Source organism: Heterocephalus glaber, unplaced genomic scaffold (assembly GCF_053883595.1).
Source record: "Heterocephalus glaber isolate CG9 unplaced genomic scaffold, H.glaber_assembly_v1.0 deba00001760, whole genome shotgun sequence".
NCBI classification, from domain to species: Eukaryota; Metazoa; Chordata; class Mammalia; order Rodentia; family Bathyergidae; genus Heterocephalus; species Heterocephalus glaber.
This window is the reverse complement of record NW_028258457.1, coordinates 7,205,260-7,218,650: the sequence shown is the minus strand read 5'-3', so window position 1 is coordinate 7,218,650 and position 13,391 is coordinate 7,205,260. Positions and strand designations below refer to the sequence as shown.

Genomic DNA, 13,391 nt, shown 5'->3' with positions numbered 1-13,391 from the left:
TATTATTATTATTGTACTGGGAATCAAACTCAGGCAGGTGCATCCCGGCCGGTTTAAGTTGTATTTTTTAAGTTGTGCATGTGCAGGAAGGTAATGGATTCACAAGATCCAACACCTAAAAGTGCAAATGAAAGTAGAGAGGAAAAGGTTGTCTTCCTTGTACTCCTGCTGGCAGTGCACACATTTTCCCAAGTACTGATATACTCCACATACTTGCCCTTCTGGCTTCCCCGCTCTGCACCTTGCTTTGCACTGCACAATACATCACCTTAGCAACAGCACCCATCAGTGCGCACAGTGCTTCCTCATTCCTTGCCCCTTCCTTCTGTTACAGGGTGTGAAAGGAACCAACCCCTGCGTGCTTTTGGATCTCTGATGCTCAGTAGCTGTGATCTTCAGCTGAGCTGCTGCTACCCACTCTTTGCCTCAGTTTCCCCTGCAAAATGGGGAAAATTGTGATTGCAATCAAAGGCTTTCTAGTGATTTCCACACCCATCAGCTTGCAGGAAGTTCATTGCCAATTTCCCCTGTGGCCTCTGGCAGAATTTAGATTTTTTTTTTTTTTACCAACCTCAGAAGTGAAAACTGAAACCTTGGTGTTGTTTTCTTTTGCTTCTCTTTGATGCTGGGCCACAGCCACGTTGTATTCCAGGTACAGTGTGGGGAGGGTGCAGGGTCCCAATCCCTGGAGAGGTGATTTCCAGCCACTCACGGAAGGGGTTAATGGGAATTTTCACTGATTTCCTGTAAACCACGCCTTTTTCCTGGCCCTACCAGTGTAGGGGGAGGCTCAAGAATTAGAACAAATCTGGCTCCTATCTGCTGTGATTGCAACACCCTGGGAGAGGAGGAGGAGGGAGGAAGAAAATACTTGCTTGTTTGCAAAACCGAGGTTCGACTTTTGAAATTGAGCCCCCCAGCTGCCCCCATAACTTCCTTTATTTCTCCCTTCACCCCTTCCCCCAAGACGCTCATTTCCTGGTTTCCCTAGAGCCCTGGGACTGGGGCTTTGTGGTTTGACAGCAATTCTGGCCTTGGCTTCTGTCTTGCTGCAAGGACTGGTTCCTCCTTTCTGGTGCCTTGGTTAAGTCACCTGCAGGTTCTGAGCCAACCTGAGCCATGGGATCATGGTAAGCCTGGCTCAAGTTTATCCTTCTTTATGCCAGAGTAGTACTCTGTTGTGCATAAATACCACACTTTTTAAATTGTTTTTTGGTTTTTCGAGACAGGGTCCCACTGTGTAGTCCAGGCTAGCCTTGAACTCACTCTGTAGCCCAGGCTGGCCTCAAACTTGCAGCAAACTCATGACTTTGGGACCCTGTGCTTAGAAGCTGCATGGGCTGAGAGAATGACATCATCAATCAATTCGATGGTTGGTGCGGGTCATGTTCCCGGTGTTGGGCATCTACCGAAAGGGGGCCAGATCCTGTCATGATCTCCGGAAGAGATCGAAGGAGAGGGAACTGGAGACACCAAGGGGTGGGAGGGAGGGAGATGGGAAGGGGGAATTCTTCAGCCCATGACTTTCCCCTGGGGGATGTGTATTTGTGTCCAGAAGTGTTGGACTGAAGTAGTAGACAAGATGAGCCAACAGAGTGGGGAGCTAGGACATGTCAGGGGATTTCCACTTAACAGATCCACCCAGGCCAGAGAGAGGGCAAGATGGCCCGGTGCTTCGTGGGATGTGGAAAACATACTTTTGCTAAAAAGTTGCTTGGGGCAGCACAGGTCTATCATCGGGGCACTCTGGGAGACGGGGGCAGCAGGATTGCAAATTCAAGCTCAGTTCAGGTGACTTGGTGAGGCCCTGCTTCAAAATAAAAAGGAGAGGCTAGGGATGTAGCTCAGTACAAAGACCCTGGGTTCAACTGTAGCAAACAAATGACAACAACAAAAAAGTACAATCAGCCCTCTGCATTTGTGGTTTTTGTGGATTCAACCAACCACAGATAGAAAATATACAGGAGAAATAATAGCACCTGTATCGCACATGTAAAAGGTTTTATTCTTGTTAGTATTCCTTAAGCAATACAATGTAACAACTAAGTACATAACATTTACATTGTAGTGGGTATTATAAAGTCTAAGGAAAAATGTGTGTAGGTTCTATGCAAATACCTGTGCCATTTTATTTCTTTCCGTTTTTTATTAGAACATGTTTGTAGTGTATGGTGTTCACACTACTGGTGAGGAGTTGGTCGATGTGCATGACGGATTTTAATTTCCTTTTTCATCTTCTTCCCCTCCCCCCCATCTTGTGATTCCCTTCCCATTTGCCAAAGATCTGTCTTCCTATTTCCTATTGTGTATTTTTTATTTTGCTCTTTATTTATAATTTTGGTTTCTCATATAAAAGAAACCATGCAATTTTTTTTTTTGAGACAGGTTCTCACTATTCAGGCTGGCCTTGAACTCACTATGTACCTCAGGCTGGCCTCAAACTCACAGCAATTCTCCTGCCTCAACCTCCCTAGTGCTGGGATTACAGGCATGTGCCACCACACCTGGTATGAAACCATGCAATATTTAAGCTTGTGTGCCTGATTTTTTTTCATTTAATATTATGGTCTCAAGCTGCATCCATTTTCCTATAAATGACTCAGGTTTATCCTTCTGTAGGACAGAGTAGTACTCCATTGTGTGTGAATACCACACTTTCTTTACCTACTCATCTGCTGGTGGACACACAGGCCGATTTGGGTATCTGTTGGGGTCCTGGGACCATTCGCCCAAGGTACTGAAAGATGATTGTACTTGTGATTTACCTGAAATTCAGATTTAACCAGAAATCCTGTTTTGTCTGGCATCCCTAACTGGAAACCCTGAGGAGAAGGAGGTGGGAATGATTTCAGGGTAAGCACACGGACTCTGCACTGCCTGGGTTTGGTCGCCTCCTGAAAACACCACTCTTTCCAAAACAGAGGTGCAGCTGGGCCTGGGATCCACGGGCACCTCTGCTGCCTGCTCCCCCAGTTCCAGGACGAGACTGGGTGCCACTACACTGCTTTCCTGGAATTTCTCTCCAGAACCACAGGTCATCCCCTTCTCCCAGCCCATTACTCATTAACTTGCAGGTAGCCTTGACCTGCGAATGGCTCAGTAGCCCAGTGACAATGGTCTCCCCTACCACTCACTTGTGTTCACGCACACTGTGGGCACTGGGGACCCCTGCTCTCAGAGGATACAGACAGGAGTTTGGATTCCAGATCTGCAGGGTCCCCTGGGCCACCTGGCCCCTTGTCCCAGCCTCTGTTCCTTCTCCAAACTGCAGATCCACAGCCACAGAAGCTCCTTTCTAGTCAGGGTGAGAATCCAGCCATACCAGGCAAACAGAACAGGTGGCTGCCTGACCCGCACACACTGAGCACTTCATTTTTGTATTTTTTTGGACATCTGCTGCTTCTCCCCCTTTGCCTGACTTTGACGATGGCCCTGCCCCGCCCCCCCCCCCCCCAATCCTCCTGTCTTGTTCCTGGACCCAGAAGCTCACCAAGCCCCTTCCTGGAGTCTTGCTCCCAGCACCTCTTTCCTCCTCTCCCCTCTCCCAGCTACTCAGGAGGCTGAGATAGGAGGATCACTTGAGCCAGCCTGGACAATACAGTGAGACCTTTTTAAAAGAAAAATTCCAGAAATAAATCATTTTTAAGTCTTAAATTGTGCACTATTCTGAGTGGTGTGATAAAATCTCCCAATATCCCACTCCAATCCTCCTTGGGCCTGAATCATTCCTTTGTCCAGTGTATCCGTCTTGTAAATGCTACCCTCTCATTAGTCATTTAGCAGCCGTCTTGTTTATCAGATTGACTATTGAGGAATCAGTGATCTTGAGTCCACATACCCCTTATTTTATGCAATAATGGCCCCAACCCACAGAAATAGTGATTCTGGGAACTTGAATGTGCAGAAGTGCTTCCTGTAAGTTAAAAGGTGAAAGGGCAATAAGATATTTTGAGGGAACTTTTATTACAGTATATTATCAGAATTGTTCTATTTTATTTTTATTGGTACATGTTTGCAGTATGTGATGATTACATTCATCATAGGGAGTTGGGTCTATGGACATAACACATCTTATAATGGTCATTTTATGATTAGGCATTGTTGATAACCGTTAGCTGTGCCCAATTTGTAAGTGACACTTTGTCAGAGGCATGCATGTGTAGGAAAGGACACTGTGTCTATAGGGCTGGGTAGGTGCTTGGCTTCAGGCATCCATTGGGAGTCCTGGACTGTATCCCCATAGATAAAAGGGACCCCTGAATAAGACATGCGTACGTGCTAATGACAGCAAACACTGGCAGCATCTTGATGATTTCTTGAATTCAACTTGTTTACCCCATAGGCTGGAGGACATAGCACAGTCCCCACTGTACAGGGGAGGGACACTTTATACGGTGTCCCCACTGTACACTTTTTTTTTTTGTACACTGTCTTTGTAGGTCACTTGCCTACAATTCTGCAGCTGGTAAGAACTGGGATTTGGACTCAGGCTCCAGTTTGTCCCAAGCATTGCAATAAATCCTTTGCAAACTTGGTGGCTAAAAACAACACATATTTACGCAGATGTGGTGGCACACATCTAATTCTAGCATTTGGAAGGCTGAGGCATGAGGAGCACCCAGATAATGCAGGATAATCTCCATCTCGAGGTCCTTCACTTAATTTCATCCTCAAAGTCTCTTTCACCACAGCAGGCCTTGGGGATCAGGGTGTGCACAACTTTGGGGACGGGGAGACCATGATTCTGCCTACTGCAACATACACAAGGAGAGAAACCTAGCTCTTCGCGCTCAGGAGGGCTTCTGCCAGCTCCTCACGCCCTCAGGCTGTCTCCAGCCCCTTGCAAGATAGTCCAGGCTTCTGCCTCCTTTGCACGCCTCCCACAGCATGCAGTGCCTCTCCACTTCCTTCTCCATCTGGCTGGGCTGTTTATTCACGTAGGCCCCAGCTGTATTTGCTTCTGTTTACAGGAAGACTTCACCCATCCCTGGATCTTATCCCACAACTGTGCCCCTTCCAAGGACTGTTTTTCAAAGGGGTCCTCAGTGCCCTAGAAGAGAGGAGAGGGATCTTGAGCATCCATCCCTAAGGGAGTGGTTCCCAATCTCTGGTCACACTTCTGGCACTGTGTACAGTCACTGACATCCACTGTCACAGGGACAACTCAACCAACTTGAGGCCCTGTTTTACGTGCCAGGAAACAGAGAGGTTGAGCCAGTGGCCCAGGTCACACAGTAATAGGCAGCCAGGTGGGAGAGGTTTGGTCCCAGGGAATCTAGTTGCAGAGGGGCAATGCATGTAGTACTGAAGTGTCTGGCTTTCAGCCTGGAATCTCTCGGTAACCCATGAGCTGTGATTGAACAAGTTACTTAGCTTCTCTGTGGCTCACAGGCTAACGTATCCCTAGGAACCTTATATAGGGTGTGGCATACAGCAATCGCTATAGTGTTAGCTACTATTTTTACCCTGCAGTCTCGGCCAACTGTGGATCTTTACATTGCAATTTTATTTTTCCTGGTACTGAAGGCCTTTACTTGGAGCAACATCCCTAGCCCTGTTTTATTTTTCACGGTGAGACAGGGTCTTGCTAACTCGCTAAGTTGCCCGAGCTGGGCTAAACTTTCTATCCTCCTGCCTTAGCCTCCAAGCGCTGGGATGACAGGTGTGCTGTTCTCTCCCCTGGGCGTGCATTTGTTCCCCAAGTCTCTTCACCTTCTCGGGTCAGGGCCCTGTGTAGACCCCGTCACAGGTGTGGAGGTACAATGACAGCATTGCCTGTCACAGAGCTCTCCCTGACCCCTACCCCCAAGGACTGTGAGCCCCTGGAGGCCTGGGACGAAGGCCTGCTCACTGCTGTCCCCAGTCCCTGGCATAGGGCCTGGCAGGCACTAGTTGCTCAACAAGTATTTATTGAATGTGTAATGCATGGACGATGGATGCCCCACCCATGAATACAGATTTCTAGACTGCAAACACAACATCCACCTTGGACCTCAACCCCAGAAAGGCAAGAAACCCGGATAGCAAAAACAGATTGGTCATTATTGTACAGAAGTGTGGGGTGGTCCTGCAGCTAGGACGGGGCTGCCCAGGCCTTGGGGCTACAAGTGTCTTCTGAATGGACTCCTTGTGGGAAGGCAGGCGGCTCATCCCTACAGGGTCCTGCCTCCCCCACTCGCTCTGGGCTGGTGAAGGAGACAGGAGGACAGGACGGCTGGGCTTAGAAGTGGAGACAATCACAACTGCTCTCGTCCGCTTGCTGTTTTGTTGACTTTGGAGAGGCCTTCCCGGAACCCAGAGTCCGTCATCCTGCGGGGGCAGACACACAGCAAGAGGTGTCCAGGAGGTGGAGGGGAGCAGGCCCCGCCCCGCCCCGCCCCAGCAGCCGCGGGCTGGCCCAAGCCCTCCATCGGCCCTGACCCTGCCCCCAGATCAGCCCAGTCCCACAGCACACCCTCTAGCCTTTTCCTCCTAAATGTTAGCTACTCCAGAACCAGCAACAACAGTCCCTGCCCACCCTGACTCTCCAGCTGTCAGTCCAGTCCCACTTCAACCGGGCCCCATCCTGCTCAGCCCCGCCCTAGCCAGCCTTGGTCCCCCCCCATCCCACTCAGTCCCGCCCCTGAGCTGGGCCTGGTCGTCTGGCGGGCTCCAGGCCCTTTCCTGTCGGGCCCAGGCCTTACACTTGCTCCATCTGTACGTCCTCCTCGTCCTCCTGGGGCAGCTGCAGGTACGGGTTGTCCCTGGTGGGCTGGAACTTGTAGCCCGTGAGCACAAAGAAGGCGAGCGTGGAGCCCTCCACTAAGAGCTGCGCGACACAGGGCCAGGCGGGAGGTGAGGCACAGCCCGCCTCCCGTCAGGCTCACCCAGGTCCGCCCAGCTCACCTGGTACAGCCATTGCCACTGGAAGGGCACAGCCACGCGCAGCAGGATGGCGATGATGCGTGTGAAGTAGACATAGCAGATGACCTAGGGACAAAGGACCCGGGTGTGGAGGGGGTGGGGACCCCGGGGCGGGCGGGGAGGGAGGGAGGGGCAAGGGCAGGCGGGCAGGTCTCCTACCATGACGTAGTAATGTCGGAACAGCTTCAGCTTGGCCAGGTTCACCAACACTGGGGAGGGCGCACAGAGGGGGCTGGGGTCACGGAGGACGGAGGGGCCGGGGCAGACAGGGCAGACAGTCCCGGGGCGGAAAGTCTGGAAGGGCGATCAGGGGGTGGGAGCCAAAGAGGAGGGAAGGGGAACCAGGGGGCAAAGGGCTGGCTGTGATGTCCCAGGGGAAGAAGAGGCTGGCCAGGGTCCCCCAGGACAAGAATGCAGAGGCCAGGGGGGTGGGCAGCGTCAGGAGGGGCATCCAGGGGGCAGAAGCAGGGGAGGGAGCAGGAGGGGCTGGGCCTCACCCTTCCCATCTGTGCCAGAGGCGTCCTGGAGATGTCGGATGGACCTGGCACAGGCAGAGGACACACGGTGCGGTCAGCACTGACCGCCCCAGTGCCCTGGGAGGAGCCTCGTCCGGGGGCGGGGCCCTCACCAGACAACTGGGAAGAGGATGGCGCCACAGCAGATGAGGTCCACCAGGAACAGGATCTCCTTCCAAAGCCCATAGTCGCTGGCGCCCGCTTCTCGGGACTCAATGATGATGTAGGCCACGTTGGCCAGGACCTGGAGAGCGGGGTGCGGTGGGTGGGGGCCCCTGAGCTGTACCCCTGTCCCGCCTTCCTCCAGGGCCTCTGCACCCGCACCTGCAGGGGAATCACAATCCCGAAAATCTTCTTCTCCTTGTCGGACAGGACGTACTTGACGAAGGCCCAGCCGGAGCCGATCAAGGCGATGGTGATGAAGAGGAGTGCGCCCTTCAGCCTGGGGGCCAGGAGGGCCCAGTGAGGAGGCGGGGCCGGGCCCTCACCCGCCCACCCGCACAGAGGGGGCACTCACAGGTGCGTGACGTAGTGCACCACAGCGAGGCCTTCGATGGGGTGGCCCTGGCTGTTGATGAAGTAGTAGTTGATCTGCAGATGGACGGACGGATGGGTGGACAGTCAGACAGGTGGAGGGAGGGAGGGAGGAGTGGGTGTGTGGGTGGTGGGGTTGGGAGCGCGGGCCATCACGGGGGATGGGCGACCGGAAAGCCGAATGAACCAGTGGTCATCAGCAGGATGAAGGGTGGGCTCAGAATCAGCCACAGTCACAAGGTAGGGACAGCCACCCGTGGGCGGGAGAGACGGTGAGGTCACGGCCAGACCAGCAGTCAGGTAGCCTGGAGGGCGGTGGGGAGCGGGGCAGAGGGACTGGCGGACAGGTGAGATGGAGGGCCAGCTACGCGGGGGACACACAGACTCCCAGCCGGTCTGCAGGGAAAGGGTGCCCTGGACGTCCGTCCTGTGTGCCCAGCCCAGGGGCTCACACTGTGGAAGAGGAGTGAGATGCTCTTGGTGAACGCCAGGGCCGCCATGAGCCAGTGGATCTTGAAGACGTTGTACCTGGTGGAGAGGGGGACACGTGGGGTGGGATCAATGTCAGTGGCAGGCAGGGAGGGGAGGCTGTCGTGCGGGGCAGTGCTGGGAGGGCCAGGGCAGGGGCTTTACGTGTTCCTGCAGAGCACGTTCACCCAGAAGATGCCGGAGGCCAGGAAGCAGGCGGACATGATCAGGTAGAGCTTGAAGAGGGGAATTTCCGCTGCAGATAAGTAGCCCTCGGGGTTCTTCTCCCGGATGAATACCTGGGGACAGGTCAGCCACAGACATGTAGCCCAGGCTCTGCACGTGGACAGCTGTGAGTTCACGCCTCCAGCTCTCCCATTTTCTGGCTGGTGACTGGCCTTCTTTAAACCTCAATTTGTCCTACCTTTCCAACTGGTAGACACTGGCCACCCTCAATATCCTTAGGGCATGGCTCCAGGGCGGACACGAAAATTGGGCATTCTCACGTCCTTTATGTAAAATGGCAAAGTATTTGCACAGAAACTATGCATATTTTCCCATAGGCTTTACATCACCTCTAGATTACTTAGAATACCTGAGGCAGGAGGATCATAAATTTGAGCTAACCTGGGCAACTTAGCAAGATCTAGTCTCAAAATTAAAAAAAAAAGAAATGCTGGGGATGTAGCTCAGTGCAAACAAAGGCCCTGGGTTCCACCCACAGTACAAGAACCACAAAAAAAGAATATCTGATGCACTATAAAGGCTAAGAAAACAGTTGTTACGACAAGCCTATACATGGATACAGACAGAATTGCGTGTGTGTGTGTGTGTGTGAATACTTTGAATCCTGCAGATACGGACAGCTTATGGTCCTGGCTCCTACTTCCCATCGAGGCCACCAGGAGAGTTTTGAGAGGCAAGCCTGGCCTGGCCACAGCAAGTGCCCCCTGAGCCCGTGGCCCCTTGGTTCACCCACTGTGAGGTCGAAGGGGCGTTCCTGGCCAGGCATCAGGTTGTAGCAGTTGTGGAAGTTGAGGTTGTACTGGCCTTCCTCGGCCCTGGAGCCAATCACCACGTGGAACTGGGTGGGGGAGAGGAGTCAGTCTGGGGCCCCCACTTCTGATGGAGGAGGGGGTGCTTCAGGGGCTACAGACACTCACACTGAAGTTGTAGGAGTCATTGAGGTGGCCCAGGTCCAACACCAGGTCCTTGTTCTTCTCAACGGGACCCTGAGGGGGCAGAGCCCTTCCAACAGCTGGCCCCGGGCTTGGGAACCCAAACACCCTTGGGGTATACCTTTCTCCGGCCCACCCCAGCTCCCCAAACCTGAGACCCTGCAGGTTTAGCCTTGGCTTTGCCAGCTGTGGAGTTTCCTGCGAGAGACAGGTGGATGATTTTAAGAGATCGAGGGATGACAGACAAAAGCAGAGACATGCAGGGGACCCCTGCCCATCCCCATGCTGCCCACCGGACTCACCGCTGTCCACCTCAGGAGTGTCAGTGTGCTCTGCCTTGGGGAGCCCAGGTTTGGCAGGGAGGAGCCCGGGAGAGATGAACAGTTTCTCCTGTGCCCCATACTTCCGTACCTGGACCCTGAGGTGAGGTTGAGGGGGGCGGTGTCTGGCTGGGCCAGTGGCCACCAAGTTCCAGATCTGGCCACTTCTGAGCAAGGTAGATGCCATGCATGTATGCTGCCCACACTAGTGATTATTTGTCACTTCCCGTGACCCTTGTCTTCCCCGTGTCTAAGTACTTCACTTAAGGAGAAGACACCATACGTGCAGTGAGGTACCACAGTACTGTGAGACCCTGGCACCAGGCTACTTGAGTCTGAACCCCCATTTTGGGGACTCAGTTTTGGCATCTGAAGAATGGGGATAATAAGAGTATAAAGAAATGCATTCATACGTGTTGAAGTTTTCAGGATACCACAGGGAGCACAAAAACGAAGGATCATCGTTAGTCCACATAACAACCTTCAGAACCGGGTCTTCTGCTCTGAGGGACCCCCTTCCCACATCCTGCAAGTATCCTCCCCACTTTTCCTCCTTCCAGCATGCAGAAGGCTAGACAATGACACTAAAATGTGAGTGGCTTTCTCTCTAGGGGGTTCTTTTCAGCTGGCTTATTCTGCCTGATAGCTCAGCGACAGGTACATGTCACATCCAGGAAAAGATGAACATGGATTTATTATTGTTATTATTTGCAGTGCAGGGGATTGAACCCAGAGCCGTGCACTGAGCTACATCCCAGTCCTTTATTTAATTTTTTAAGACAAGACTATGTCACTAAGTTGCCCAGGCTGGCTTGAACTTGCAATCCTCCTGCCTCAGCCTCCCAGAGTGCTGGGATGACAGGCATGCACCACTGTACCCTGCTAGATGTGTATCTTTAGCCAGCCCCCAGCCCCAACTCACTGCAGATCCTTGGTGTTGATGAGGAACAGAACCACGAGATTGCTACTGTTTCTCTGGAGTAGGCATTCATGGGAATCCTGGGCCTGGGAGTGGGCAGAGGGAACCTGGGTTCCGGCTTCCTGTGGTCCCAGCCCCACCCTGCCTCCCTCCTTCCCTCAGGATCTGTTCCTGCCCCCACTTCTGGGAAAGAGCAGGGGTCTTCAGGCTCCAGAGACAGGAGACAGCCCCACCCAGTACCCCCACAGTACTTCCTCACTCCCCCACTTACTGAGTAGGATCGGATGCTGCCAGATCGAACCCTGCTCAGGCTGAACCCCACCTAGTGGGTAGAAAGAAGAGAAGGGATAAGTGCCTGCAGAAGGGACCATGAAGCTATCCCTCGTAGCAACAGAAATCTGGCCTTACACTTATTGAGCAGCTACTATGTGGCAGATCCCATGCCTTGTTTGAATTTTTCAACAGTCGGTCCCCATGCCCCTTGTCCCTCCTCTTCATTTATCTCCAACCACTCAATGGGACCCAGCATGGATGCCACTTCCACGCAGAGACCTTTGATGGCCCATCCTCCTTTCCCCAACTTAAAATGTTGATGTTTTCCTGCTCTGGGCTCTGGAATTCAACACATCAGAGTTGAACCTGGCCAGGCTCTGCCATTTCCAGGTTGTGGAATTTTCAGAAAGCCATTCCCAGCCTGTGGCCATCGGATCCAGCGAATTTCCACAGGCTCCCTGAGGGGTTGCTTTGGGGGAACAGACCCATGGAGATTGCTAGGCATGGTACCTGGTCCTACTGCAGTCAATAAATGCTAGTTGTTTACTTTGGCTTCGGGAACTGGGGCTGTCTTGTTTAGTGGGAGCCTCTTCACACATATTAAGAACTATTAAGAACAGTGCCTAGCACCTTTCACTGAGACATCTCCCCCCTCTAGGTCACAGAGGAGGTACTGAGGCTCAGAGAGGGTAAGTGACTTGCCCAGGATCACATGGGCGAGGGGCAGGGCTAGGCTGGAAGTCTAGAATGGTGGTGGAGCGGGAGCTGTGAAACTTTTGCATTCAGCCCCAGCCTTCCTCGAAGGCCCTCACCAACGGCGACTTCTCTTCTGTCTCCTGGGGGCTCAGCCGCAAGAGGCTCAACTCCACTTCCAGGGAACCATTGATGTAGAAGCCGAAGCTATTGAGTTGGATGTCTGCTCGCTTCTCCCCCTACCGGAGACAACGCAGAAAGAGGCAGCTCAGGTGTTTCCTTACCAGCCCAGCCCCAAGGCTCTGGCACGAGCTCCCCCCCCCCCCCCCCGCGAGCCTCTTGGTGGCCCTTTATTTAGGAAAGAGGGTGACAAGAGAGGGTGAGAAGGCCTCCCTGGAGGCCCTGTCCCCCGATCAGTCCCAGGCAGGAACAGGATGGCCCTGGAGTTTCCGACTACGGTTTTGAGTTCAGGAAGTGAAACCCAGGGGCAGTTGGAAGCCACTCACTGGGTAACCACCCCGAGTAGTTACTCTTCTCGATCTGCAGTCCTTCATCGCCTGGGAGAGACTTAGATTACAGTGGGCCCCCAGGGTACTAGGATTTCAGCTGAGCCGCCAAGATCCCAGTGAATGCACAAAGATCTCACTTGAGAGCCCTCCAGCGCCCCTTCTAAATGGCTCTAAGGTCCCGTAGCATTCCCAAACAGATCCCAAGAACTTAAAAGGCCGAAGGGTTATAGGGTCCCGAGAGATGAAGCCCCGCCCCCGATGGACGAACAAGGCTCCAGCGCGGTCGGCCAGGCGCCTCTAAACCGAGCTCACAAGGGGATTCCCGAGACAAACCACTCCGGGTCTGAACGCGGGGGGGGGGGGGCGTCGGACCTCTCTACGCCGCAAAAGGAGCGGGGGGAGGACGGACCCGACCACTCCACGCTAGGGGCTTCTCCCGGACAAAGTTACGCCCTTTGCCCTAGACCACCGGGCGGCGGACCTTACCGTCAGCGCCAGTCGGTGGATACGCCCCGAACAGCTGCCCACCAACAGCAGCAGAAGAAGCCGCTGCCCTAACTCTATGGGGTTCCAGCAGCCGAGCCCCCTCCTCTCGCTCTCTGCCATCGCTGGAGCAGCCACCTCCCCTGACACCGCCTCTGACGCCCCTAAACCCGCCTACCCGTGAGCCAATCGCCGCACGGCAAGCCCCGCTCCGCGTCGTTTCCACCCAGCTCAACCAATCATCGAACAGATCTTCTCAAACACGCCCTTACACAACACTAGATGGACAAATGCAGCTCCGAATGGAAATGCGGAGACTGCTTAGTCCCACCTCCACACCCACCAATCACTAGAAATATTGTCCCGGATGTAATTTGATAAACAGTATAGCTAGCCAATGATCATGAATCTGATATCCGGTCCTTGAAAGAGGAATTTCTTCTCCCAACTCTTTTCTTTTCTTTTCTTTTCTTTTCTTTTTGGTACCAGGGATCGAACTCGGGACCTTGCGCTTGCGAGGCAGGCGCCGGAACCACTGAGCTAAATCCCCGGCCCCCAACTCTTAACGGTCCAGAACTACGTTACCCAGAATTCAG

General features: G+C 53.4%; 1 protein-coding gene across 4 annotated transcripts; it reads right to left on the bottom strand.

Moving 5' to 3' along the window:
• Positions 1 to 6,021: 6,021 nt before the first annotated feature.
• On the bottom strand, positions 6,022 to 12,977 carry Gpr108 (G protein-coupled receptor 108). 4 transcript variants are annotated; one of them, XM_013065972.3, is made up of 19 exons: positions 12,799 to 12,965; positions 12,310 to 12,360; positions 11,923 to 12,042; positions 11,109 to 11,159; positions 10,841 to 10,923; positions 9,901 to 10,016; positions 9,750 to 9,796; positions 9,584 to 9,652; positions 9,400 to 9,504; positions 8,586 to 8,719; positions 8,405 to 8,480; positions 7,936 to 8,009; positions 7,743 to 7,860; positions 7,532 to 7,662; positions 7,401 to 7,444; positions 7,063 to 7,112; positions 6,886 to 6,969; positions 6,684 to 6,808; positions 6,022 to 6,309 (listed from the first exon to the last, which is right to left on the bottom strand). In XM_013065972.3, the coding sequence occupies exons 1-19, from the start codon at positions 12,916 to 12,918 to the stop codon at positions 6,237 to 6,239; spliced, it is 1,671 nt and encodes a 556-aa protein (XP_012921426.1). In that variant the 5' UTR covers positions 12,919 to 12,965; the 3' UTR covers positions 6,022 to 6,236. The 4 variants fall into 4 exon arrangements, with proteins under 4 accessions (XP_012921426.1, XP_012921427.1, XP_087057672.1 ...); XM_013065973.3 differs by lacking the exon at positions 12,310 to 12,360 and having other exon boundaries at positions 12,799 to 12,977; XM_087201546.1 differs by lacking the exons at positions 9,750 to 9,796; positions 12,310 to 12,360 and having other exon boundaries at positions 9,584 to 9,749; positions 9,867 to 10,016; positions 12,799 to 12,977.
• Between the last annotated feature and the right edge of the window lie 414 nt (positions 12,978 to 13,391).

What these genes read in the sequence shown, in the direction of transcription:
- Gpr108 (XM_087201546.1), bottom strand. Translation starts at nt 12,918, where the DNA reads ATGGCAGAGAGCGAGAGGAGGGGGCTCGGCTGCTGGAACCCCATAGAG. An exon ending in TCCGACATTACTACGTCATG is followed by an intron (nt 6,970 to 7,062) that starts GTAGGAGACCTG and finishes CTTTGTCCCTAG; the next exon opens with GTCATCTGCTATGTCTACTT. An exon ending in AGTGGCAATGGCTGTACCAG is followed by an intron (nt 6,809 to 6,885) that starts GTGAGCTGGGCG and finishes TGTGTCGCGCAG; the next exon opens with CTCTTAGTGGAGGGCTCCAC.